This window comes from Panthera leo, chromosome E1 (assembly GCF_018350215.1).
Source record: "Panthera leo isolate Ple1 chromosome E1, P.leo_Ple1_pat1.1, whole genome shotgun sequence".
In the NCBI taxonomy this organism is placed as follows: Eukaryota; Metazoa; Chordata; class Mammalia; order Carnivora; family Felidae; genus Panthera; species Panthera leo.
Window position 1 is genome coordinate 19,759,078 of NC_056692.1, and position 25,900 is coordinate 19,784,977.

General features: G+C 35.5%; 1 protein-coding gene across 2 annotated transcripts in view; it reads left to right on the forward strand.

The window, feature by feature from the left end:
- The window catches only part of SUZ12 (SUZ12 polycomb repressive complex 2 subunit), a 46,032-nt gene that overhangs the window by 13,621 nt on the left and 6,511 nt on the right, over positions 1–25,900 (forward strand). For both annotated transcript variants that reach the window (XM_042917045.1, XM_042917046.1), the window contains 10 exons: positions 3,915–3,964; positions 8,894–8,979; positions 10,590–10,821; positions 11,732–11,825; positions 17,833–17,938; positions 21,215–21,392; positions 23,139–23,230; positions 23,436–23,579; positions 24,382–24,539; positions 24,923–25,121. In XM_042917045.1, the coding sequence (XP_042772979.1) occupies positions 3,915–3,964; positions 8,894–8,979; positions 10,590–10,821; positions 11,732–11,825; positions 17,833–17,938; positions 21,215–21,392; positions 23,139–23,230; positions 23,436–23,579; positions 24,382–24,539; positions 24,923–25,121 (1,339 nt within the window). The remainder of the gene's footprint in view (positions 1–3,914; positions 3,965–8,893; positions 8,980–10,589; positions 10,822–11,731; positions 11,826–17,832; positions 17,939–21,214; positions 21,393–23,138; positions 23,231–23,435; positions 23,580–24,381; positions 24,540–24,922; positions 25,122–25,900) is intronic.

The following is a 25,900-nucleotide window of genomic DNA, read 5'->3' on the forward strand; positions in this document are numbered from 1 at the left end:
TGATGACCTGAGCCGAAATCAAGAGTCAGATGCTTAACAGACTGAGCCACCCAGGCACCCCTGGAATTCTTTTTCTTAAAGAAACAATGTTATGGGACACCTGGGTGGCTCAGTCGGTTACCAGCAGGCGACTTCAGCTCAGGTCATGATCTCGCGGTCTGTGGGTTCAAGCTCTGGGTCAGGCTCTGTGCTGGCAGTTCGGAGCTTGGAGCCTGCTTCTGATTCTGTGTCTCCCTCTCTCTCTGCCCCTCCCCTGCTTGCTCTCTGTCTCTCTCTCTCTCAAAAATAATAAACATTAAAAAAATTTTTTTTTAAGAAACAATGTTAGGCTGATAGCTGAATGTGTGCTTCATATCTTATTTAACTCACAGTGTACCGTTTGTTATTTTTTATGTGTCGTTAAAAATTTTTGATATTTATTTTTGAGAGAGAGCAAGTGGGGGAGGGACAGAAGGAGAGGGAGACATAGAATCCAAATCTGTGAATGTAGAGTCCAATGTGGGGTTTGAGCCTACGAACCGCGATATCATCTGAGCCACAGTTGGATGCTGAACTGACTGAGCCACCCAGGTGCCCCTAGGGTGTACCATTTATTTAAAAACAATTTTTTTTTTTTTAGCATTTATTTATTTTTTGAGAGAGAGAGGGCATGAGTGGGAGAGGGGCAGAGAGACAGGGTCACAGATTCTGAGGCAGGCTCCAGGCTTTGAGCTGTCAGCACAGAGCCCGATGTGGAGTTTGAACTCCCTGAGCCGAGCCGCAAGATCATGGCCTGAGGTAAAGTCGGATCCTTAACTGACTGAGCCACCCAGGCGCCCCCCTAACAATGTACCATTTAAAACTGTCTCAATCCGTCTGTGGTAAGGGACCTTTTTGTTTGTCTTTAACTTTCAGTCTTTCATAGATAGATACCTTTGTAAATACACTTATGGATCACAAGCTTAGATGTTATGGCAATGTTAGATTTCTGTAAAAGTTTTTAAGTTTCCTCTGTTTCTTGTTGTGGAATGGAAACAAGTTTCCCCTGTGACCTCAGTTTGCAGAACACATTTTGAATAACACAAATTTAAAATATTTTCTGGGGTAGATCAATGTCAGATGTTTCTGGCATTTCAGAATTGGAATTTAGAATCCTATATTCTATAAAACAATGTAAATAATACTATAAGCAGAGCACTGAAGTATAATGGGCCATGATCCCTGGCCTTAAAAATCTGTTACTCTAGGGGCACCTGACTGGCTCAGTTGGTAGAGCATGCAACTCCTGATCACGGGGTTGTGAGTTCAAGCCCCATGTTTGGCATCGAGTTTTAGTTTTAAAAAAAAACCTATTACTCTAGGAGGACATCGCTATTCTTAAAAGCATTGCTAGGTGGTAGGGACACTGATGTAATAAAAAGATTGTGTGTGAAACAACAATGACAAAAAAGTGGGAAATAAAAGTACTTGGGATTAAGCTCTGATCATTAAGCTCTGGGATGGTTGGGTGTGGGACCATTGTAGAAGAGGATGAGTACTTTGATGGATACTTTTATTATTTTATACAAGCCTCACAGTTTTGAGAGAGCTCATTTCTTCATTTTACAGATATTAGGTCACAGCTCATAACTGAGCCAGAATTTAAACTTGGATTTTTCTGTCTCTGTTTTACCATTGTATCTAATTTTCCTATGTAGGGCTTTAGTGGAGATAAAAAGAAATGGGAGCCATATTCTAGACAGCAATTAGACAAAAGATTTGGCAGTTGGGGCTCATTGGAAAATTTGGAGAAAGGAATGATGTTTTAAGAGAATTAACCTGGCCTTGAGATGTAGGTTTAACTCAAACAACGAAGAATAGGATAGATGGGTTGTAATGGATTATCTTCTAACATGTGGAAATTATAGAATAATCCTCTTTGTCTTTCAGTTATGCTTTGGAGTTTCGGTAATTCTGCTTTGTAAGGTGACATTTATGAAACTGTTTTTTTTTTAATAGGAAAGTGCTTGTTTTCTTCTAGTAAAATGACATGTAGATTTTGTAGATGGCAGATACACTTTTTAAAATCAGCTTTGGATATAACTACCATTCAATAAAATACACCCACCTTAAGAGTATAGAGTTTTGACAAATGTACACACTTGCATAACCATAACCACAACCAAGATAGAACATTTCTATCATCTTGAAAAATCCCTTTGGGCCTCTTTCAAGTTTGTTTCCTTAATATACTTTTTGGGTGGGGATGTGCATTATATGTAGTTAGATTCGGTCTTTTTGGTGTATAGTTCTGAGTGTTGACAACTGCATGCAGTCAGGTAGCAACCACCACAATCATGATAAAGATTCCTAAAAATTCCCTTATGACCCTTTTATAGTCAGCCCTCTTCTTCCCCACCCCTTCTTTTAAAACCTGATGCATGTCAGAAAGTGAGTAATATACATTATTTACCTGTTTTCAAGGATCCTATTCTATCCCACTTATATTTTGTTGATGCTTAAGTTGTTATTGTTAGTTTTCCCCTTATATTTATGCTTTCTAACTCTGCTTGGACCCTTACATTTCTACTCTTTGATAATCATTTTGTCCTCTATTGGTATCCTAGCATACTTAGTACTGTTCTAGAAATGCCTTTTGAGACCACTCACCCTGTAGTTTTTTTAGCATACAGTTTCATGGCTTACCTCAGTAAGAAGATAGAGACATTCTCACATTTTCTGTTGAAGGATCACTCTCCTTTTACTTCTCTAAGAAAGAGAGGAATCCTGGGCATAGTTACACAGCTAATCTCTTTATAGTATGACCTCATTTTCAATCATTACTTGCTCCTTAAAACTCTTTTGCCTCAATGTCTTTACATAACTCTTCTCTGATTATAAGAATGACTAGATTGTCACCATCATTAAAAAAAAAAACATACAGCCATACCCTTTATTGATCCTTATTGTCTTTTACACTAGTAAATTTTTTGATTAAGGAATCAATATTCCTTCCCTTCTCCAACATCTGTTTTCTATAATCTGGTATCTGTCAGTATCACACTACAAAAACTGTATTCTAGAAAGTTATGAATGGCTCCTGGTCAACTAATAGATTGCTCTTTCAGTTTAAAGGTACTACAAAAGCCTATGGATGTTTCTGTTTATTCTGTCTCATCTTCATAGTTTTTCCATGTCAGTTGATGATTCTCAAAACAAAAGGATCAGTATAGTTTATGTTTCCTTTTCCATTGCTTCTAAAACAAACAGTGAAAATGACATGTTGAAACAATAAATTACAAATCTATAACAGATCTGTAATTGTATATTTCACCCCTAATGGAAGAAGAAAATGATGGTTCTGCATCATTTGTTAGGAGATTGAATTTCCCCAGCTTGAAAATATTCATGCATTTTTGTATGGACTCAGCTACCCTTATCAAAATTTTCTTTTTAAGGCCTGGGAAGGGAAATGTGTTCACATTTTATAGGTAGATGGTACTAAATTACAGTAAAGTATTTGCTGATCTGTTTCTTTTCTGCCTTATTCCTTTGGTATTTTTTTTTAAATTTATTTTTAAATTTACATCCAAATTAGCATATAGTGCAACAATGATTTCAGGAGTAGATTCCTTAATGTCTCCTACCCAATTAGCTCCTTGCCCCTCCAGCAACCCTCTGTTTGTTCTCTGTATTTGTCTCTTATGTTTTGTCCCCCTCCCTGTTTTTGTATTAATTTTGCTTCCTTTGGTATTTTTGTATGGTGTATTTTTATGTTTTGTTTTTCATAGGCTTGTGTGAAGTTGTGGGCTTGCATAGAATTAAGAGTAAGAAGGTCAAACATTATTTGTAGATTACCTGAAGTAACTAATTTGATTTCAATCTTAATTTTTAAAGTTTGGCTATTTTTATTATAGAGTGTTAAAGTGATAAATTTTTTTTTGTTGTTTTTTTAGCTTGTCAGCTCATCTACAGCTTACATTTACTGGTTTCTTCCACAAAAATGGTATGTACTTGAAAGTAAATGTATTGGCATTCTAACATCAAAACACCTTTGTGAATGTGAAAAATTATTTTGCATGTATGTATAAATTTCTAAAATTAGGGGTGCCTGAGTGGGTCAGTCAGTTAAGCATCTGACTTGGGCTCAGGTCATGATCGTACAGTTCATGGGTTCGAACCCCGCGTCGAGCTCTTTGCTGACAGCTTGGAGCCTCGAGCCTGCTTCGGATTCTGTGTCTCCCTCTCTTTCTGCCCCACCCCCCTCTCTCTCTCCAAAAATAAATAAACATTAAAAAATATTTATAAAATTATATTTAATGGAAAAGATGTCGATTCTGATAATTCAGTTTCTCTTTAGTTGATTTTTCTAACAATTCAGTTACTGCTTTATGTGGTCAATGATGGGATGTGGAAGATACAACTTGTCACTCTTTAAACTTTTAAAGTAGTGGTTCTTAAATTTTAGTGTTTGTAGAAATATTTTGACAGTTTGTTTAAAATATGTATACCTGGACCTACAAAGACTCAGATCTAGTAGGATATAGCTTTGGTATACCAATGTTTGGTAAAACTTAAGAGTCTGCATTTTAATAAAGCACCAAAAAATTCAGAAGTTGGTTGTCTCAGGAATAAATTTTATGAAACTGGCTTAAAAGCTTTTTTAGGTGGACCTTATACATAAGATCTTGTTCATAGCCTGGTTTCCTTATTGCTTTCCTGCTATTGATTTAAGTTTTAAGTAGATTTTGAAATTGTTAAAATTATTAGTGTTGTGTGTGATCAATCTTGAAGGTCAGTGTTAGCTGCATCTGGCTTATGTAGAAATAGATGAAATTCCACCTCTTCACTCTAAATGGTACTTTTTAGGGCACTAACTATTGCTATAAAAAAAGGCTATATAATATTGTCTTACCCATCTCAGAGCCATCATCTTTCCAGAGATCATAACTAGAAAATGGGAAAATCTTTTCATATAATTAAGTTTCTTAGATTTTGTTATTTCTTACTTCCAATGTATTTTGAACTTCAACTGTCTTAGAATCTGGAACAGGTGAAGCGTCTCCTGAGTAGAACCCTTTCTGCATAAACATTTTTAGTTGATGTTATTGCATCCTCAGTTTTATTTTTTTTTTATTTGTTTTTGAGAAAGAGAGTGCGCACGAGCAGGGGAGGTGCAGAGAGAGAGAGCGTGACAGAGGATCCGAAGTGGGCTGAGCACTGACAGCAGACAGCCCCATGTGGGGCTTGAACTCATGAATTGTGAGATCATGACCTGAACTGAAGTCAGACGCTCAACCAACTGAGCCACCCAGGCACCCCACATTATAATTTTTAAAGAATACAGTAATAAAACAACAGAAGCAACCACTGCTACCAGTGGAATATATCAATATGTTAGATATTTTACAAAGAGAAGTATATTGTCTTAAATGTCACTTCATTAAAAGAAGTTAAAGTATGCTAGGTAGAGTTTCATTTGGTTTCAAAATGGATAAAATGCCACTTGGCTTATCCATCTTTAATTATCGTGTAATGGAATAAAATCTTTACAAGAAACATGTCAAGTTGGTAATCCTTGGTATTGTTTAATAAGAAACAAAGTTTAATAATAATATATTAGAACACTTTGAAAACCCTTATCAGGTTTTTTTATGTGAGAGGTTTGAAATCTGGTCAGATCTGTATTAGCAGCTACTGTAACTTTAATTCTAGATTTACCTTAGATCTGGTCCATTTTTTTTTATATATAAGTAAACTGAGTAGCATTTTTATGTTTTTTCCTAAATTACTTATAATCATCTTGTAGAGTCCTTTTTTCTACTCATTCATTTTATTGGTTTTCTGTGGTACTTTGAAGGTACTCTGGGGGGCACCTGGATGACTCGGTTGAGCCTCTGACTCTTGATACCGGCTCAGGTCATGATCCAAGTGTTGTGGGATCAGGCCCCGTATTGGGCTCCACACTGAGCATGGAGCCTGATTAAGATTCTTTCTCTCCCTCTGTCCATCTCCCCTGCTCACATTCTCTCTAAAATAAAAAATTGAAAAGAAAAGTAGTAATACAGTACATGGATCATAATACTTCAGAAGCTTATAGTTTGAATTTTATAGTTTCGTTAGCCCTTTGTTCCCAGGGATGTACATAAAACGTGTAAAGTTATTCATAACTGAAATTGGTGATGGATATTAATTGAATATTTACTAATTAATGTTACTTGATTAATATTTAAGTTGAATTAATTTTACTTAGTTGAAATTAACTGGATAGTAGTCTGATTAAACTTTTTTCCTGTCTACATAACAAAAATATGTAAAGTTCAAAATTGCTCAAACTCAAAGTTTTAATTTTTTCTTGATGTTACTGAAGTAAATAAGAAAGTAAACTCTGTTGATACTTCTGTTTCCAGAAAATAATTTGCCACTTTTTGAAAATTAGTGGAAGTTGGGAAGAAGCAGCTATATTGCCTCTCTTGTCTAATTAAGCTATATTTATACTTGTTTTTTTTTTAAGAAACCAAGATAGAAAAGCAACATTAAGATTCCTAAAATGTGATTATTTTTCCTTTTGTTTTTTATTTTTTATTTATTTATTTTTTCCTTTTGTTTTTAAATGAAGACTTTTCTTAGCTATTACTACTTGAAACTGGTTAGAATGAATATACAGATTATTAGGGTGCTATTTTCATAGTTAGTATTGTTTGGAGAGTGTTTTTTGTTACTGCATTTTAAACATTGGATTTTTTTTTTTCTGCTGTATTAAAGTTTTTTATCCTGGATATAACTTTCAAAGATACTAATTCAAACGTATTTTATGTACACACCCTACATAAGAAGAATGTTTTCAAGTAGAAAAAAGAGTTATCCAAAATCTCAGAACAAAAATTAAGTTTTTTTATGTCTTGTGGATTCATCTATTATGGTAGTTCTATATATATTATTGAAACAGGGGCGCCTGGGTGGCGCAGTCGGTTAAGCGTCCGACTTCAGCCAGGTCACGATCTCGCGGTCCGTGAGTTCGAGCCCCGCGTCAGGCTCTGGGCTGATGGCTCGGAGCCTGGAGCCTGTTTCCGATTCTGTGTCTCCCTCTCTCTCTGCCCCTCCCCCATTCATGCTCTGTCTCTCTCTGTCCCAAAAATAAATTAAAAAAAAAAAAAAATGTTGAAACAATGATAAATGATTAGTTTGAACTATTAATAATGCCTTTAGGATTGAAGACAAGTATGTTATAGAAAAGTACTCCTAGAACCGCAATTTGCAAAAGCCTTTGTTAATTAATTGATACAGGGAATATATATGAAATACAGGATTTTTTCTTTGATTTTTTTTTTATTCTTGTCTTTTTTATTTTGATTTTTTTTTTTAATATATGAAATTTATTGTCAAATTGGTTTCCATACAACACCCAGTGCTCATCCCAAAAGGTGCCCTCCTCAATACCCATCACCCACCCTCCCCGCCCTCCCACCCCCCATCCACCCTCAGTTTGTTCTCAGTTTTTAACAGTCTCTTATGCTTTGGCTCTCTCCCACTCTAACCTCTTTTTTTTTTTTTTTTTTCCTTCCCCTCCCCCATGGGTTTCTGTTAAGTTTCTCAGGATCCACATAAGAGTGAAACCATATGGTATCTGTCTTTCTCTGTATGGCTTATTTCACTTAGCATCACACTCTCCAGTTCCATCCACGTTGCTACAGAAGGCCATATTTCATTCTTTCTCATTGCCACGTAGTATTCCATTGTGTATATAAACCACAATTTCTTTATCCATTCATCAGTTGATGGACATTTAGGCTCTTTCCATAATCTGGCTATTGTTGAGAGTGCTGCTATAAACATTGGGGTACAAGTGCCCCTATGCATCAATACTCCTGTATCCCTTGGATAAATTCCTAGCAGTGCTATTGCTGGGTCATAGGGTAGGTCTATTTTTAATTTTCTGAGGAACCTCCACACTGCTTTCCAGAGCGGCTGCACCAATTTGCATTCCCACCAACAGTGCAAGAGGGTTCCCGTTTCTCCACATCCTCTCCAGCATCTATAGTCTCCTGATTTGTTCATTTTGGCCACTCTGACTGGCGTGAGGTGATATCTGAGTGTGGTTTTGATTTGTATGAAATACAGGATTTTAAATTAAAATCCTTAAGATTTGTAAACCCAGGTAGTAAATAATATCCTAGTTTTTGCTATCCTGTGTAGGCTTTAGAGAAATTCTGGGAAAAAGATAAAAAACTAGCTATTTTTCTTGTGAAATTATATTATAGTTGTTTAGGTAACTTTTACACTGTTAAATATTTTAGAAATCCATTATTTTAATCCCTTTGGTCACAAGTCCTGGTCAAATCAAAGAACTTCTCTGGTTTAACATCGCTGTGTATTCAAAATGAACATATATAATAATAACTAGTTCAGTTTAAGTGTATCTTTAAGTAATTTTTGTAATAGATTTTGGGAGAAGGAAAAAACCTTTTAATGTTAATTTTGTGTGTGGTTGTCTCTCCTGAATATTTCATTCGTGTTTTCTGCCATGAAGCTTTAACTGTATTTGTCAAAAAATATTTTTGATTAACAGTGTATTATATTCTCTTATTATTGTAAATGTTAAATCTTTATAGCCAAATAAATTTTACTTATCTTTATAGCCAAATAAATAAATATTTTTAGTATTAAAGTAATTGAGCATCTATCTTACTTGAATCAAAAGAAAATCACAGTATTGTAGGAAGGTAATTACAATTGTGTTGTGAAAGGTTTATTTAAATGACGATGAAGGCTTTGAAAGAGTTTGCTGCAAATTTGAAAATGATTTCGGGGGAAAAATGAGTAAACTTCTGAGAAGTATTCATTATAGGAAGTCTTTTGTTGGAAATTACTTAGGAAAATGAGTATGATATTTATATTAAAAAAATACATTTTAAAGTATTGATTTTCTGTTTAGATAAGCCATCACAAAACTCAGAAAATGAACAAAATTCTGTTACCCTGGAAGTCCTGCTTGTGAAAGTTTGCCACAAAAAAAGAAAGGTAACATGTAAAATGATACTGGTAGATTATGTGGAATAATTTTTTTAATTGAATATGTTTGTGCATATGTATTGTGCTTTTTAAACCTTGAAAACTTTTAAGTATGTCGATGCTGAATTATAAAACTCATAGCCTCTTTTGCCAACCTTGCAGACTCATGTTTTTTTCTGGACTGGCTGTAGATATCTGCATAAAACTTTCTTCTATAGGAGTTTGACACTGAAGGAAAGAAACTATCTTTTAGCATCTTAGGACATAAATTCAGTTTCTGCTCTACCACTTCAGTCTCTTAGCTAATTTTTTTTTTAGCTATTTGAACCAATTGAAATTTAAGTAAGGGCTGAGTTACCTCGTGTAACATTACTCTCAGGAAAGAAATTTTGTTGCCAGTATTATCAGCCATTGCTGATAATTTTTATTTGTTGCTTCAAATTTTTATTTGTAAGATTAAATCATTTCATCATAGAAACACATGTTACGATAGTTAAATTACCTTGGCAACCCACTAAAGCCAACAGTTATACTTCTGGTAGCTTCAAGAGCTAGGGTATTTTAAGAGTAGGAATGACCTGTATAGAGGTTCCTATTGCTGATGTTCTTCCAAAATCATGGTAAGGTGATACAGGGCTTGAACACTACTAGAGCACTTGTATGGAGTGCACTAAGGTGATAGACACTAATAGACAGTGCAATCCTGGTATGCATGATAAACAGTGATGTGAAAATTCTTCAAGATATGTTATATTCAGGCAAAAAAAAAAAAAATGAATACAACTATAGTGGCCGTTTTTGTGTTTCAAAAAAATAATAGATGTAAACATTTGCTTAGAAGGATATACACAACCAACTGCTAATGTTAGTTATCTTTGGAGTGTAGGACCTGGGGAAGTGGGGCGGACTTAAATATTTCTCATTTTATACTCTTTTGTAGAGTAGAATTTTTTTTTTAGATAATACGAATATGTTCTATTTTCAAAAAGAAGCTGCTAACTTGCTCTAAAGGTCTTCCACATCTTCTCAGTTTTCAATTATTTTTTTTCAGTATAACTCCACTTATATAATTATACACTTGATCTCAGCCAAAAGGCCAAGAAGCGATTCCACTTATATAATTATAGAACGTTACTCATAAGATGATTAATATTGCTTTTATTAAGCAGCATTTAAATATACGGATTTACTATTTCATAAAGTTGACAGTGGTGGTATTATAATTTTCTCATTTCTAATGGTCCCATCAATTATTTTGTTAAAGTAGAAGATTTAAGGGAAAAGATTATTAATTTATATGAGCTTAACATTTTAAGCCTGGTTTTAATTCTATATTTCTAAGGTAAAAGTATTTCAGATGACCACCAGCTAAATATTGTATATACTGTATCATTATCTTTATTACATTGGATTGGATAAATCCTCAGTTGTGTTAAGATTTGGTATATGGTTATTCCAAATTTTTTTGTTGTTTCATCACAATTTTCAGAACTATGGTTAGAATTTCAGCATGCCATTTGGTAATGATGTTTCCTATATCTGTGATTAGAAGTTTTATTATAACTCATATAATTGCATATGGATAAATAAGTATAATTTCATAATCTTTGCCTTTGCAGGATGTAAGTTGTCCAATAAGGCAAGTTCCTACAGGTAAAAAGCAGGTGCCTTTGAATCCTGATCTCAATCAAACAAAACCTGGAAATTTCCCGTCCCTTGCAGTTTCCAGTAATGAATTTGAACCTAGTAACAGCCATATGGTGAAGTCTTACTCATTGCTATTTAGAGTGACTCGTCCGGGAAGAAGAGAGTTTAATGGAATGATTAATGGAGAAACCAATGAAAATATTGGTAATTTTTGTTATAATAATTTTAATTTATTTTAAACTTTTCTAAGAAAGAAGTAGAAGTAAATTGCATGCATTCTAAAGGCATGGCCTTTATCTGCAAATCTTTTACAGTCTGATAAGATCATTAATCTTACGGTAGCTTGCCCTGGATCTTAAACTGTTGGCTATTGTGCTGTACTAGGTATTTAATCTGTAAAGTTCTCATTGTTCCATGACGAAACGTATTTCATGTAGTAAAAAAAAATTATATTAAACAGTGGATAGAGAAGACTGGTATTTCAAATTAGTCTCTCAGCAAACAGAATTTCATCCCCCCTTCCCCAGAATTTTATTGTGAAAAATTTCATACATACACAGCCATTGAAAGAGTTTATGTAGTGAACATCTAACTACCCACCGCTTAGATTCTGTAATTAAGATTTTACTGTATTTGCTTATCACATATCTATTCCTCTGTCTTCCCAACAGTTCTGAATCCACCTTTGAGGGAATCATTCAACCAAAATATAGGTGCTGAGGATACAAAGATTAAAACATCCAGTTCTGTCTTCCAAAAGGTCACAAAAACTGACCTAAGAGTACAGAGATATAAATAATTTTAGCAAAATGATGAGTGGTATAATAGAGGTACATGTGAAGTTTAGTGGAGAAGCCCCTTGGGAGAAATAATCTTTGAGTCTTGAAGTATCCTTTGAAGTTCTTGAAAAATAATGATAAATGAGGATTTTTTTTCTCCTTGCCTAGTAAGGACATACACATATGGTAAAACATAAAATTGAAGAGTGTAAATCTGGATATTGTATCACAACTTAATCGTAATTTATACGTAATTTGGGATAAGGGACCATATACCATAAATATGACATTTTTGTTTGAATATGTGATTCATGAGAAATGTTTGTGAAATACAGATGTCAATGAAGAACTTCCAGCTAGAAGAAAACGAAATCGTGAAGATGGGGAAAAGACATTTGTTGCACAAATGACAGTATTTGATAAAAACAGGTAATGTTGATGGACAAGTGAGGTTCCCATAATGTTCTAGAATGTTTTTATTCTCAAGCATAATATAGTGTGATATTTCTTTGCCAAATTTCTCTTTATTCTTAAAAATGAAAAAATGTGTAAATACTGAATTTTTCTCTTTGTCACATAGAAAGCAATAATCACAGACGAGTTGTTACTGGAATGGCTCAGTTAAGATTGTGTATTAGGCATGTATTTTCTGAGTGTCCCTTCTTTGTCAGACACTGTTCTAGGTTAGTGAAAAGGCAAAAGAAAAAAAAAAAGAAAAAATCCCTCCCTTCATGGAGCTTAACTTCTAGTGGAGAAAACAGACACCACTGCCCCCAAAATTCTATCAACTAATGTCACTTAGTGATGAGTGTTAAGTGGTTGTTTTATAGAGAAAGCCTCTAGGAGAAGGTAATATTTGAACAGAAATCTGAATTAAGTGGGCCATGTGCGCATCTTGACACTATGTATTTCCTATAGAGATAAGGAAGAAACCTGTGTGTCATCATGTAGCTCTATGTGCATTTGGCACAGGGTAGCAAAGACGACCTGGATCTGTCATCATCTCTGCAGTTTTCATTGGGTAGGGAAGCATCTTAGTGCCAGTGAAGGAAGATCTAGGAAACAAAGGCAGCATTTTTTTTTAAATGTTTTTATTTTATTTTTATTATTTTGAGAGAGACTGAGCAGGGGCGGGGCAGAGAGAGAGAGAGGGAGACACAGAATCTGAAGCAGGTTCCCGGTTTTGAGCTGTCACCACAGAGCCCAGAAAGGGGCTTGAACTCCCAGACCATGAGACCATGACCTGAGCCCAAGTCGGACGCTTAACCAACTGAGCCACCAGTAGCATTCCTTTGTGACCCAGTTGGAGAATGGAACCTGTAATATGCCATGAGTTCTTGTTTCAGGCTGCTTGCTAGTGGTTAACACAGTTCACTAATAGGTATAGGAGAAAGAGCCAAGGACAGCAACTAGTACATTCTCCCTACTCTTTAGAAAGTACTAGATTGTTGCTTTATGTAATCACTTGTTAGCCACCAGGTAACAAGGTGGCCTTTAATAGAAAAGTAAAGATGGTTAGGAAAAATGCCATAAGTTCTGGTTACTGTATTAGAATAAATCACTTAACATCACTATTAGAATATATCACTTAATATTAAAACAATATAGTGTCTTTGTGAAGTTTAACTTACGAGTTAAAGATTTATTTTTTAATGTTTATTTTTGAGAGAGAGAGTGCAGGGGAGAGGCAGAGAGAGAGGGAGACAGAGGATCTGAAGCTGGCTCTGCGCTGACAGTAGAGAGCCTGATGTGGGGCTTGAACTCACAAACTATGAGATCACCTGAGCCGAAGTCGGACGTTTAACCCACTGAGCCTGCCCGGCACCCCATGAGTTAGAGATTTAAATGGAAAACAACAGAAACAAATGTTCTAGGAGATAGTAGTTATGTCTGTGGGAGAAGCAAGTAGGATGCAGCACAGTGGGCTTTGTTGGTGTTGGTCAGTGTTCTATTTTAGGCAGCACGGGGTGTGTGTGTGCGTGCGTGCCTTTTAAAATTCTTTCTACCTTATATATGTATTAACACATTCCTTTTATTTATGAAATACTGTCTTTTTTTTAAAGTTTATTTTTAAGAGAGAGAGTGCACGTGTGAGCAAGTGAAGGGCCGAGAGAGAGGGGGACAGAGTATCAGAAGTGGACTCTGCGCTGACAGCAGAGCAGAGCCTGATGTGGGGCTCAAATTCACAAACTAGAGGATCATGACCTGAGCCAAAGTCAGATGCTTAACCGACTGAGGCACCCCTGAAATACTGCTTTCTGTTTAATAAATAAAAGTACCAAGAAGAAAACACAGAATTTTCCCCCCACTTACATTGAAAATTTCTTTTTTTTTTTTTTTTTTGGTAATGATTTTATTTTTGAGTAATCTCTACACCCTATGTGGGACTTGAACTCGCGACCTTGAGATCAAGCATTGCATGTTCTTCCCTACTGAGCTAGCCAGGCGCCCCATTATGAAAATTTCTGAACTATGAAAAAGTTGAACAATAAATACCGTTAATACCCACATAACCCTTCGCTGTTAACATCAGTTGTTAACGTTTTACCTTTGCTTTATTTGTGAATGTGTATTTTATTCTTGTGCTTAACCGTTTGAAAGTTTGTGACACTCTACTTTCATTCCTCACTCCTAAAGTATGTATGTATCTCCTGGAAACAAGGACGGTTCCTTCATAACCACAATACACCTGTCATACTCAGGAATTTTAATACTCTTCCCAGCTGACCACAATAATGCCCCCCCCCCCCATAGTTATTCCCCCTCTTCCACCCCGCCCCCAGTCAAGGGTTGTGATCTGTGAGGTTGTTAATTGCCATATCTATTCAGTCTCCTTCAGTTTGGGATAGTTCTTCAACCCTTTTTCTTTTTTCTGTTCTTTCTGCCTTTGCTACACTTTCTACTGTTAATTATAATTCGTATTACGTTGTTGTACATTGAAGTATAGGTGACACGTGATACTCCTTTTGGGGATACAACTAGTAATTCCAACATAGTGATTTGACAATTCCGTACATTTTGCAGGGTTTGCAATAAGTGTAGTCCCCATCTGTCACCATAGAAGGTTATTACGGTGTTACTATGTTCCCTATGTCGTACTTCTCATCCCTGTGACTTACTTATTTTATAACTGGAAGTTTGTACCTCCTACTCTCCTTCACTTCTTTTTTTTTTTTTTTTTAAGTTCGTTTATTTATTTTGAGAGAGAGCACACGTGTGTGCAAGTGGAAGAAGGGCAGAGAAAAAGAATCCCAGGCAGGCTCAGCACAGAGCCCAATGCGGGGCTCAGTCTCACACGCCATGAGATCTTGACCTGAGCTGAAATCAAGAGTTGGACGCTTAACTGACTGATCCACCCAGGAGTCCTGCTTTCACCTATTTTGTTTATCCCCCACACCCCTCCCCTCTGGCAACCACTAGTTTGTTTTCTGTTTATGCACCTGTGTCCTTTCTCTTTTTGTTGTTTATCTGTGATACTTTTTAAAGTACAGGCCTGTAGTTTTGCAGAACGTCTCTCGGTTTGGACTTTTGTGATATGTCCTTATAATTAGATTCAGGTTAAACATTTTGGGCAGGAACATTGAATGGTGATGTGTTCTTTGTGTATATCACAGGCACAGGTAAAATTAGGTTTGGTCCCTTGGTTAAGGTGGTGTTCATAGGATTTCTCTAATGTAATAGTACCTTTTCCTTTAATTGATAATAGGTAATCTTGGGGCATCTGGGTGGCTCAGTCAGTTAAGCATCTGACTTTGGCTCAGGTCATGATCTCACAGTTTATGAGTTCAAGCCCCACATTGGGCTCTGTGCTGACAGCTCAGAGCCTGGAGCCTGCTTCAGATTCTGTGTCCCCCCCCCTCCCCCACGTGTGTGTGTGTGTGTTTGTGCGTGCGCGTGCATGTGCATGCCTCAAAAATAAACATTAAAAAAAAATTTAAATAGGTAATTTCTATGGTAAATGTGAAACTGGGTAAATGTCCATTTTCTCCCCAACAACCTTTTACCCAGCAGTTTAGCATCCATTGATGATTCTTCCTTGAAAAAATTATTCTTTAAAAAAGAATTTTTGTTTTTCATTTTGCTTGTTGTAGAGAGAGAGCGTGAGCAGGGGAGAAGACAAAGGGAGAGAGAGAGAATCCCAAGCAGGTTCCATGCTCAGAGTGGAGCCCAGTGGCTGGGCTTGATCCTGTGACTCTGGTGTCATGACCTAAGCTGACATTAAGAGTCGATGCTTAACCACCTGAGCCACCCAGGCGTGCCTGAAAAAATTATTCTTAGGACAGTTGCCAAATTTTAACATTCTATTATTTCTTTCATGTTTATTGGCATTTTTTTAAATGACATAGAAGAGCATTCTTCCCCTCAACTTATTTTTTTAATCAGTATGTTTTCTTTTTTTTTTTTATTTTTTTATTTATTTATTTTTTTTTTTAAATTTTTTTTTTTTCAACGTTTTTTTTTTTTTTTTTTATTTTTTTTTTTTTCAGTATGTTTTCTTAATCAGTAACAAATACCGTTTTTAGTACGTCTGTTTTAATCTAGCCATTGGTCATTCATTTTAATGTCCAAATTGTCACAAATTTAGTCAGGAGGAGGCCCTCCCAACAGGGTCCTATATGTCTTTTTTACTTTTATTTATTGTTAGTTTTTCCTTATTTTTTGAATAGTAAGATATTTCAGGCTTACATTTTCCCTCTCTACTTCTGCTCTGGAATTGGCCACTTCAAAGAGTTTCGATCCCTTTTAGTGGAGGAAAAGTACTTTACACACCAAGATGTGAGGAGTTAGATGTATAAAAATTCTTCTTATAATCTCAGAGAAGTTAAAGTCTCCTTAAAGAATGACTACAGTTCAAAAGCCATAGAGAAAAAGTATGAAATAGTGAGCAAAATTAAAAACTTACTCTGAAAACAAAGAGGTTGTCACAAGCTAAGACAAAAACGACAAGAGGAAAGTAATTTCAACTCATACTATATAGAGTATGGCTGTTTCACAGCACAATAGAAGAATGAGCAAAGGATAAAGATGTTTACAAAACAATATATGTGGTTCTTAAACATTTAAAAGATAAGACATCTGAATATAAAAGTACACTGAGATGTCATTTTTTCACTTACCAGTTTGGCAGAGATCAAAAAACTGATAAAGCACTGTTGATGAGGCTGTGGGAAAAAAGGGCCTCCTCATGCATTACAGGTAGGAGAGTAAATTGGATTGTAGCTATCAAATGTGCAACTATAAAATAGGATATTTTGTAGCCATGTAAACGCATGAGGGAAGCTTCGTTTCAGTTTAGAAGTATGTGAATGTATTACCTATTCAAATAAAAATAGTTTTGTAAAATACTAAGTTAAATAGCTTTGCTGATGTACTGTCAAAGAATAGATACAAGGAGCATAGCATAAAGACAAAAACTGTTAAGTCTCAAAATCATTTGGTGTTAAGATCAGACTTAGAGACAGACTACCTGGGTTCAATTGCTAGCTCTGTCTACTTCCTGTGTCATCTTAAGGCAAGCTACTTAATCTTTCGGTGCCTCAGTTTCCTCTTCTGAAAAGCAGAGTAATCTACTTTATGGAGTTGGGAAGGTTAAATGAAATGTTAAGTCTTTAAAATAGTGCCTGGCACATAGTAAGCACTCAATAAATGTTAGCCGTTATCATCTAACAGAATTTTCCCAAGACTGACGAATAGAAGCCAGATTGTTGCTGTATACAATGAATTATTGAGCATGGTTGAAGAATGGTGTTTAGGGTAGTAGTGTTACCAGTGATTAAGGTATGGAAAAAAATATATATAAACCTTACATACACACACATACATGTACACACACATTAAAACTACACTGTGAATATGGGCATTAATTATTTGTTTCAGTTGGTATTTCATTCATCCATCATGAAATGTTTATTGAGCACCTATATGTGCCAGGTGCCCCCAGGATCGTGTAGTTATCAGAGTCATAATCATCAAGTTTATTGGTCATGATGAATGAAAGTGAAGAATTCTAGTTCAAATATTTTCAATAGTTAGAAATAACAGAGGCATAATTCTTAGTGGTTCCCTAAGGCAAGTATTGTAACACTGTTGTTATCCTATTTTTTTAAAAGTATAAAGCTTACACTTGTGCTTTATACTTAATGTTTAAAATTTACCAAGTTTTGAGACTTGAGGCATGTATTATACTTTAAATGTTTAAATTTATATCTGAGTAGCTACAATAATGAAACAATTCTCTAGTAATAATAGTTATTAGTGCAAATCATTAAAATTGCTTTTGTCAGGAGTGGAGAGTAGGTATATTTCAAAAGCTTGTTGGGTATGTAAGCTAGTTTATAAATCTAATAAATGCTTTTTAGTATAAATCTAAAGATGTAGATTTGTGTACTTACAGTAATACACAGGTTACTTTAAAGTGTATGTGTTTGTCTAACAGGCGCTTACAGCTTTTAGATGGGGAATATGAAGTAGCCATGCAGGAAATGGAAGAATGTCCAATAAGCAAGAAAAGAGCAACATGGGAGACTATTCTTGATGGGAAGGTATGGAATACTTAGAAGGTGGAGCACGTTATAGTTACGAACTCCCATTTTTTTAATCGATGTGTTCTTTCCCAAATGCAAATTCTTGTTGGAAGTAACAAGTTCTTTGTTTTTATACCTTAAAATACACAAAGTAAAAGTTACCTAGTCAGAGTATTAAAGGAAGGCACTGTCCTTGGAGCCAGACGGCCAGGTTCAAATCTCCATTCCAAACTGTGTGGCGTTCTGGCAAATTATTTAATCTTTTGTGTCTCAGTTCTCTCATCTGTAAAATGAGGCATAGAATTGATACTTAATGAAATAATGAAATATGCTTACCACTGTGCCTGGCATAAAATAAGTGCTCAATAAATGTTAACTATTTTAAATCCCATTCATAGTAACAGCAGGCAACATATGATGACCAATTTATCAAGAACTTAGATGAACCATACTTAAAGTAACTTTTCTAAGAGACTAAAAAGAATAAATAACATTTCTTGGGTAGGCAGACTCAACAAAATAATGATGTCGTTTGTTTCTAAATATGTTAGGTCAGTGTGCTATCATGAGCAAAATCCCAGCAGTTTTTTAAGCCTGAAAATTAGTTTCAAGTTAAAATAAAACAATTTATAATAATACTAAGGAAAACTGTGGAAGTTTTCTGAGAACGTTTACTTAATAAATAGTAGAACATAGTATAAAGGTAAAAAAAACCCCAAATTGTATGGTATAATAAACAGGAATAGAAGTGCTGATTACTGAAGCATAGTTTTAAAAGTTTCATGTACATTTGGACTTTAATCTGTGACAAAATTAGTATTAAATCTGTGTGGGAAAGATGGACTATTCATTAATTGTGACAAAACTGGTCTCTAACCATTTGGAAATAAACACAGACCTAATAAATTCCAGAAGTCTCATAAATGAAATGTAAAAACTAACACTACGTAACTGCAGAAAAAAATGGTAAATATTAATATAATCTTAGTGTGAAGAAAGCCATTGTATGTATGATGCAAAAGCTAGAAAGCATAAAATAACTAAAGGTGGTTCGTTTCTAAAACTGCAAAAATCTAAAGTTTAAGACAACGATAGGCTGGGGAAAATGTAATATACAAAAAGCTAGTATTAAGAATGTGTAATTTTATAAATCAACCAGAAAAAAGATAAGCTATCTAATTAGAAAAATGGGTAAAGAACAATCAGGCAATTCTTAGGGCAGCAAATATAGATGGCTAGCAAGCTTTTAAAAAGATATTCAACCTTATTAGCATTCAAAGACACATAAACTCAGAGATCTTATTTTAACTACTGGTTTGACAATTAAAAAGATTGACAGTTTCTAGTTGGAGGTGTGAGGACGCATATTCTCAAATAATGCTTTAATGTAAGAGTAAGTTGGGACACCCTTACTGGAAGGCAGACTGGCAATATGGATGACATTTTAGATTGTGTATGTAGGCATTAGCAATTAAGTCCAGTTACTCAATTTTGTCACAAGGTGTAGTAACTGGTTAACTGATAAGTTGTAGGTAACAGGTCCTGGCAAAATTTTTAAATAATGAGAAATTGGAAGTACCTTAAATCTACAAAGGTAGACATAAAAAGAACAATACTTTGATAGGATTTCCATGGTATTTAATTTTTACTTAATAGTATACATATTCCTACTTTTTCTAAAATTAATAGTGGTTACCTCTAGGTGACGGAATTTTAAATTTTTATTTTTTTATGCTTATCTACAGTGTTTGAATTTCATGCAAGTGTTCATTATGTTTTAAGTTTCTTGTTTAAAGTTCTTATTCACAAGAAAATAAGAATTATATATATATGAGTTGATGGTTTTTGCCAAGAAACTAAAGCAATATGAAATGAGCATCCTTCTAAAATTGGAACATTTAGATTTGGTTCTAACTTTTAAAAGTGTTGTGGTATTCTTTTAAATAAATGTCCCATAATTTACTACACCAATGCTATTTTAATGGGTAATTCAGTTATCTTAAATTTTTTTTACATTTTCACAAATGTTATGGTAAATATACTAGTATATGTATCTTTATGCGTTGTAAGTATATTTACAAGATAAATACCTAGATGCAGACTTAACTGTTTTAAAACTAGTTTATAAAAGCACACTTACTTCATTCCTGTCTAAAATTACAGTTTTAAGAGGACTGTTTGTAATAAAGATGTAGGAGTTTAGGCTTGTATGGCAGTAAAATATACAGGAGCCCACTGAAGGTTTCTATGGAATAAAATGAAAGTAGTCTTTCAGAAGATTATTTGGTCTCCTATATATGAATTGAGAGGTAAAAAGAAGCAGGAGAGCAGGTGAGATACTGTAGTAAAAAGGTAATAAGGATCTATACTTGGTGATTATGTAAGAGAAACAAAAAGAAAAATATGGTCAAATGTAATTCTAAAGTTTTTAGCTTAGGATCACTGGTAGAATGACAATGCTGGGAACAAAAATAATTATGCCTGGGAAGGAGAGAAAATAGATTCACATCTAAACATATTTTTGGTTCAAGGTGACATTGATGTCATCCAAGCAGTAGCGTCTCAGAGGCAGTTGGAAGTATATGGGGTTAGACCTCAAGCACAAAGAATTGAGGATCGGTTTGGGATCATCAGCCTAACAGGCAAATCCTTGACGATAGGTGAGAGATTAGGGCAGATGGCTAAATGTTAGCTGGGAATTAAGGGAGACCAGAAGGGTCGTTTTATAAATGATTTGAGGTTGAGGAGGAAGGCTGATAGTTCCGGGTCCCAAAACCCAAACAGGAGAAACAAGGACAGCTATCATTGAAGCTGAATAAGTCCAGGAAAATTTACAAATTGCCATAATCGTTCAGTTTACAAAAAGAAAGTAGTTGGTCATCTAACAGAGGTTGCAAATTGGCAGGCTTTGGTTACCACGGTTTTTTTTTGTTGCCTTTAAAGCCATATTCCATTGATTGCCAACATGTAAAAATAGGAAGATTTCCCACGCAAACTTGGATTTCTGACTTTTGAAAAAAATCTGAAAATGTGATGGTACTGGGCTTGTGTTTGCACATCGCAACAGTTCATCTGTTGCTGTTAAGTGGCTCTTTGTACACAACCTGAGCACTCCAGTACTACAGCCTGTACAGCGCCACGGATTTGCTTTATCTGCCTGGCCATATCTGTAGGCATTTAGGTTTTCAAATCCACGTTAATTTATCATAATAAATATTGGGAGGCGCTTTTTCTCCCCTATGATTTCCTTCATTATATGGAATCTTCACTCTTCTCCTATGCTTTGTTTTTTAGAGGCTGCCTCCATTTGAAACATTTTCTCAGGGACCTACATTGCAGTTCACTCTTCGTTGGACAGGAGAGACCAATGATAAATCTACAGCTCCTATTGCCAAGCCTCTTGCCACTAGAAATTCAGAGAGTCTTCATCAAGAAAACAAGCCTGGTTCAGTTAAACCTACTCAGACTATAGGTAAGAAAACATTGCTGTCAAAATAACACTTTGCATAGGTGCCTGGCTGGCTCAGTCAGAAGAGCATGTAACTCTGGATTGTGAATTTGAGCCCCAACTTGGATGTAGAGATTACCAAAAATAAATAAACTGTAAAAAATTACAAAATAATGCTTTACAGAGTTAGGACTTGGCTTTGGATTAATTTGTTTGCCTTTTGTGCTAATAATTATTCTTTTAGAAATCTCAGCAGTTCTTTATGTTTTCTGCCAGATATGTCTGAGAATTTTGTGGCTCTTGTTTTTAATGTTAAAAGCCTGATGGAACATATAGTATATATATATGCCATGTGTTACGGAACGCCTCCAGATGAGGTCTAGAGATAGCCTCATGTCTATTTAGAACACGTTTTTCCAGTAAATACATTTCTCAGAAGCTCATGAGAAAAACAATTAGTTTTTCTAACTTTTTAGATTTTGGAACTGCAGCTATATTAAGGGTTTTGGAACTGTATGCTTTTTATAATTCATGTAGAGATTTGTATATGTTATAGAATTGAATTCGGTATTTCAGAGTGTTTTCACAGTTCTAGGTGTGGATCATCATAACTTGAATTTTATCAGGTTAAATTTATTTATTTATTTATTTGTAATGTTTATTTATTTTTGAGAGAGCACAAGCAGGGAAGGGGCAGAGAGAGAGAGAGAGGGAGAACACAGAATCTGAAGCAGGCTCCAGGCTCTTGAGCTGTCAGCACAGAGCCTGACGTGGGGCTCAACCTCTTGAATGGTGAGATCATGACCTGAGCTGAAGTCAGAGGCTTATTAACTGAATGAACCACTCAGGGTGCCCCTTTACCAGGTTAAATTTTGCAGTCAATTTTTAGAGGAAAAACACTTCTAAATGAAGTTAATTCTGCTGAGTTAAGGCCCAGGTGCAGTGTTCTGTCATCTTGTACCTGCCTGATAGGAACACTGTCCTTGATTGAGAGCATCTATGTGTTTTTGTCTAAGTCTGTTTAAAGAAGACAGAAGGTGTAGGACAGTTGTCTTTGACATTGACCCCTCATGTCCATTTATGGTGTGCAAGTTACTGTTAGAGTCCAAGAGATATAAGAAGTGGCCTGTGTCAGGGCAAAGATTTCCCGAGTAAATTGTGGTCTGGGTACTTCTGAAAATACTCTGTGGCCAGTCTGCTAGGTAAAGAGTTTCAAAGAAACTGAGAAAAAAAGTTTCATACAAAATTGTACATATGAAATTGTTCTGTCAGGGAAAATAAAAACATTTTAAGTCTGTAAAGAAATAGAACAAAATTATTGATGGCCATTATCTTTTGGATTTGCAATGAAATTAATACAATCATTTTTAATTTAATTTTTGTTAAACTAACACTTAGTGGAAGTCTGCTCACTGCTGTGCATTGAAAATACAAAGACCAGTCAGAACCACACTCTGACCTTCAGAGTGCTTAAAATACTGTAGTGACTACATGTAATTATTTGGGGTACTTTTATAATGGTTTAGAATGTAAGAGGTGGTTTTTAATGGGGAAAAAATGGCTCCTGCCAGTAAAGACCTTAACTGATTAGGGGTGCTGGTTAAGGAGATTGTTCCTATAATCATCACATGAGGATGAGAACAAAAAGCGTTTTAAGTACCATAAGTAGAATTCTTTGAAACCTTTCATGTTTAATTATTTTCACAAGATGCATTATTTCACTTTTTATAAGCAGGTATTTGCATTAAATATAAAAGTATGTATTTTCAGCTGTTAAAGAATCATTGAATACGGACCTACAAACAAGAAAAGAAAAAGATACTTCAAACGAAAACCGACAAAAATTAAGAATATTTTATCAGGTAAACATCTGGCCCTTCATTTTGAAGTAATCATGAAACACCTTTGTTTTGCACATCACGTCTGAAATATTTTGCATATTTAAATGAAAGAATGTCTCTAATTTGATTTTCTTTTTAAGTCGTTTTAACTATTTTTAAAGGGGATGATGAAACAATATCTTGAGATGTTTAAGTTGGAGATTTGCTGTTTTTTGTTATTTTCAAGTTCCTTTATAACAACAACACGAGACAACAAACTGAAGCGAGAGACGACCTACATTGCCCATGGTGTACTCTGAATTGCCGCAAACTTTATAGCTTACTCAAGCATCTTAAACTCTGCCACAGCAGATTTATCTTCAATTATGTTGTAAGTAACTTTTTTTTTAACGTTTGTTTATTTCTGAGAGTGAGGGTGAGCAAGGGAGGGGCGGAGAGAGAGGAGGCCGAGGATCCGAAATGGGCTCTGTGCTGACAGCAGAGAGCCAGATGTAGGGCTCGAACTCCGCGAAGCGTGAGGTCATGACCTGAGCTGAAGTCGGACGCCTAACTTAACTGACCGAGCCACCTAGGCACCCCTTTTTTTTCCCCTACCAGTAATATATAAGACAGTCTGACTTTCAAAAATTGTGCTTTTTTTAGGAGTACACTTAGCATGTTGAGCACCAAGTAATGTATAGAATTGTTGAATCACTTTTGTACACCTGAAACTAATATAACACTGTACGTTAATTATATTGAAATTAAAACATGATAAAATAAATTTCCCTTCTGCAAAAAACACCAAAATCTTTGCATTTGATGGATTGCTTAATGCATGAATTACAGTGATTCAGTTTGTATATATTTGCATATTGCACCTATATTGACACACATAATCCTCACACCAGCTCTTTGAATTAAGTGGTCATTTCTTTATTCTTGCTCAAACAAGAAATAATTTGTACAAAATTACCAAGCCAGTGAATGTCACAGCCAAGATTTTAACACAGATCTTCTTGAGTCCAGATCTTCTGACTTCCCTTTCACCATGCTGGTATGTGTAGTTTATTTTAGTTTTCAAAACATTAAGAACCCACTAGTACTTTTTAAAATAAATTGGCATGTTAGGTGTTCAGGGTAGGGATAATTAATATTTCCTTATTATAAGCATCTTGCCATTTTTCTTACAGTATCATCCAAAAGGTGCTAGGATAGATGTTTCTATCAACGAGTGTTATGATGGCTCCTATGCAGGAAATCCTCAGGATATTCATCGCCAACCTGGATTTGCTTTTAGCCGAAATGGACCAGTAAAGAGAACGCCTATCACACACATTCTTGTGTGCAGGTAGGTAAAAAGGTCATACAACAAAAGTTTATCCTCTGACTTTTATTGATGATGGTGGAGGAACAAAGGAGAGCCAGACAAAGCTACTATTTAGGTGGGAGTCATTATTGCAGATTGTTAGCTAAGTCTCTGGGGTGGTATACTGCTTTATAACCCTCCCCAGCTCCCACAGTGATTTTCTTACTTCCTCCTTAGAACTTTTTGCTGTGTTTTAAATGTTAATATCACGACTGCTCTAGTGGTTCGAGAGATTAAGGAGTTTTTCCAGTGGAAGTTACTATGTGCATACCTAGATAGGAAACAAGGAACATACTCTATTTGAGAGATGTGAAATAGAAAGAATCCCTGTCACTCAGTGTTCCATCAACATCTCTTTCCATTAGACCAAAACGAACAAAAGCAAGCATGTCTGAATTTCTTGAATCTGAAGATGGAGAAGTGGAACAGCAGCGAACGTACAGTAGTGGACACAACCGTCTGTATTTCCATAGTGATACTTGTTTACCTCTCCGTCCACAAGAAATGGAAGTAGACAGTGAAGATGAAAAGGATCCTGAATGGCTAAGAGAAAAAACCATTACAGTAAGTATTACTAGTATCACTATTGACTGTGACTTTAGAATCTTACGGATTTGTGTTTAAAAACTATTGTTTAATATGATTTAAAATCTTGACTTAATGTACAGGAGCTCTTTCTAAATGAAGGAATGTGGGAATCTGCAATTTTTTTATTATTATATTTTATTTAAATAAATTTTTTTAGTGTTTGTGTTTGAGAGAGGGAGAGGGAGGGAGACTGTGAATGGGGGAGGGGCAGAGAGAGAGGGAGACAGAATCGGAAGCAGTCTCCAGGTGTGAGCTGTCAGCACAGAGCCCAATGTGGGACTCAACCTCTTGAACCATGAGATCATGACCTGAGCCACTCAGGTGCCCCCACAGGTTTTTTTTTTTTAAGATTTTATTTTCTTTTTTTATTTTAGAGAGCACGTATGAGTGGGGGAGAGGGGCAGAGAATCTTACGCAAGCTCCACACTCAGCACGGAGCGAGACGTGGGGCTTCATCCCACAACCCTGGGATCGTGACCCGAGTCAAAATCAAGAGTTGGATGTTCAACCAACCGAGCCATCCAGGCACCCCTAAAGATTTGATTGGATTTGATATTATTTACTTGAAGTTTATTTATTTATTTATAGAGAGAGAGTGTGAGCGGGAGAAGGGCAGAGAGAGAGACAGAGAGAGAATCCTAAGCAGCCTCCACAGTGTCAACACAGAGCCCAGTGGGGCTCAATCTCACAAACTGTAAGCTGAAATCAAGAGTTGAATGCTTAACCAACTGAGCCACCCAAGCACCCCAAAGATT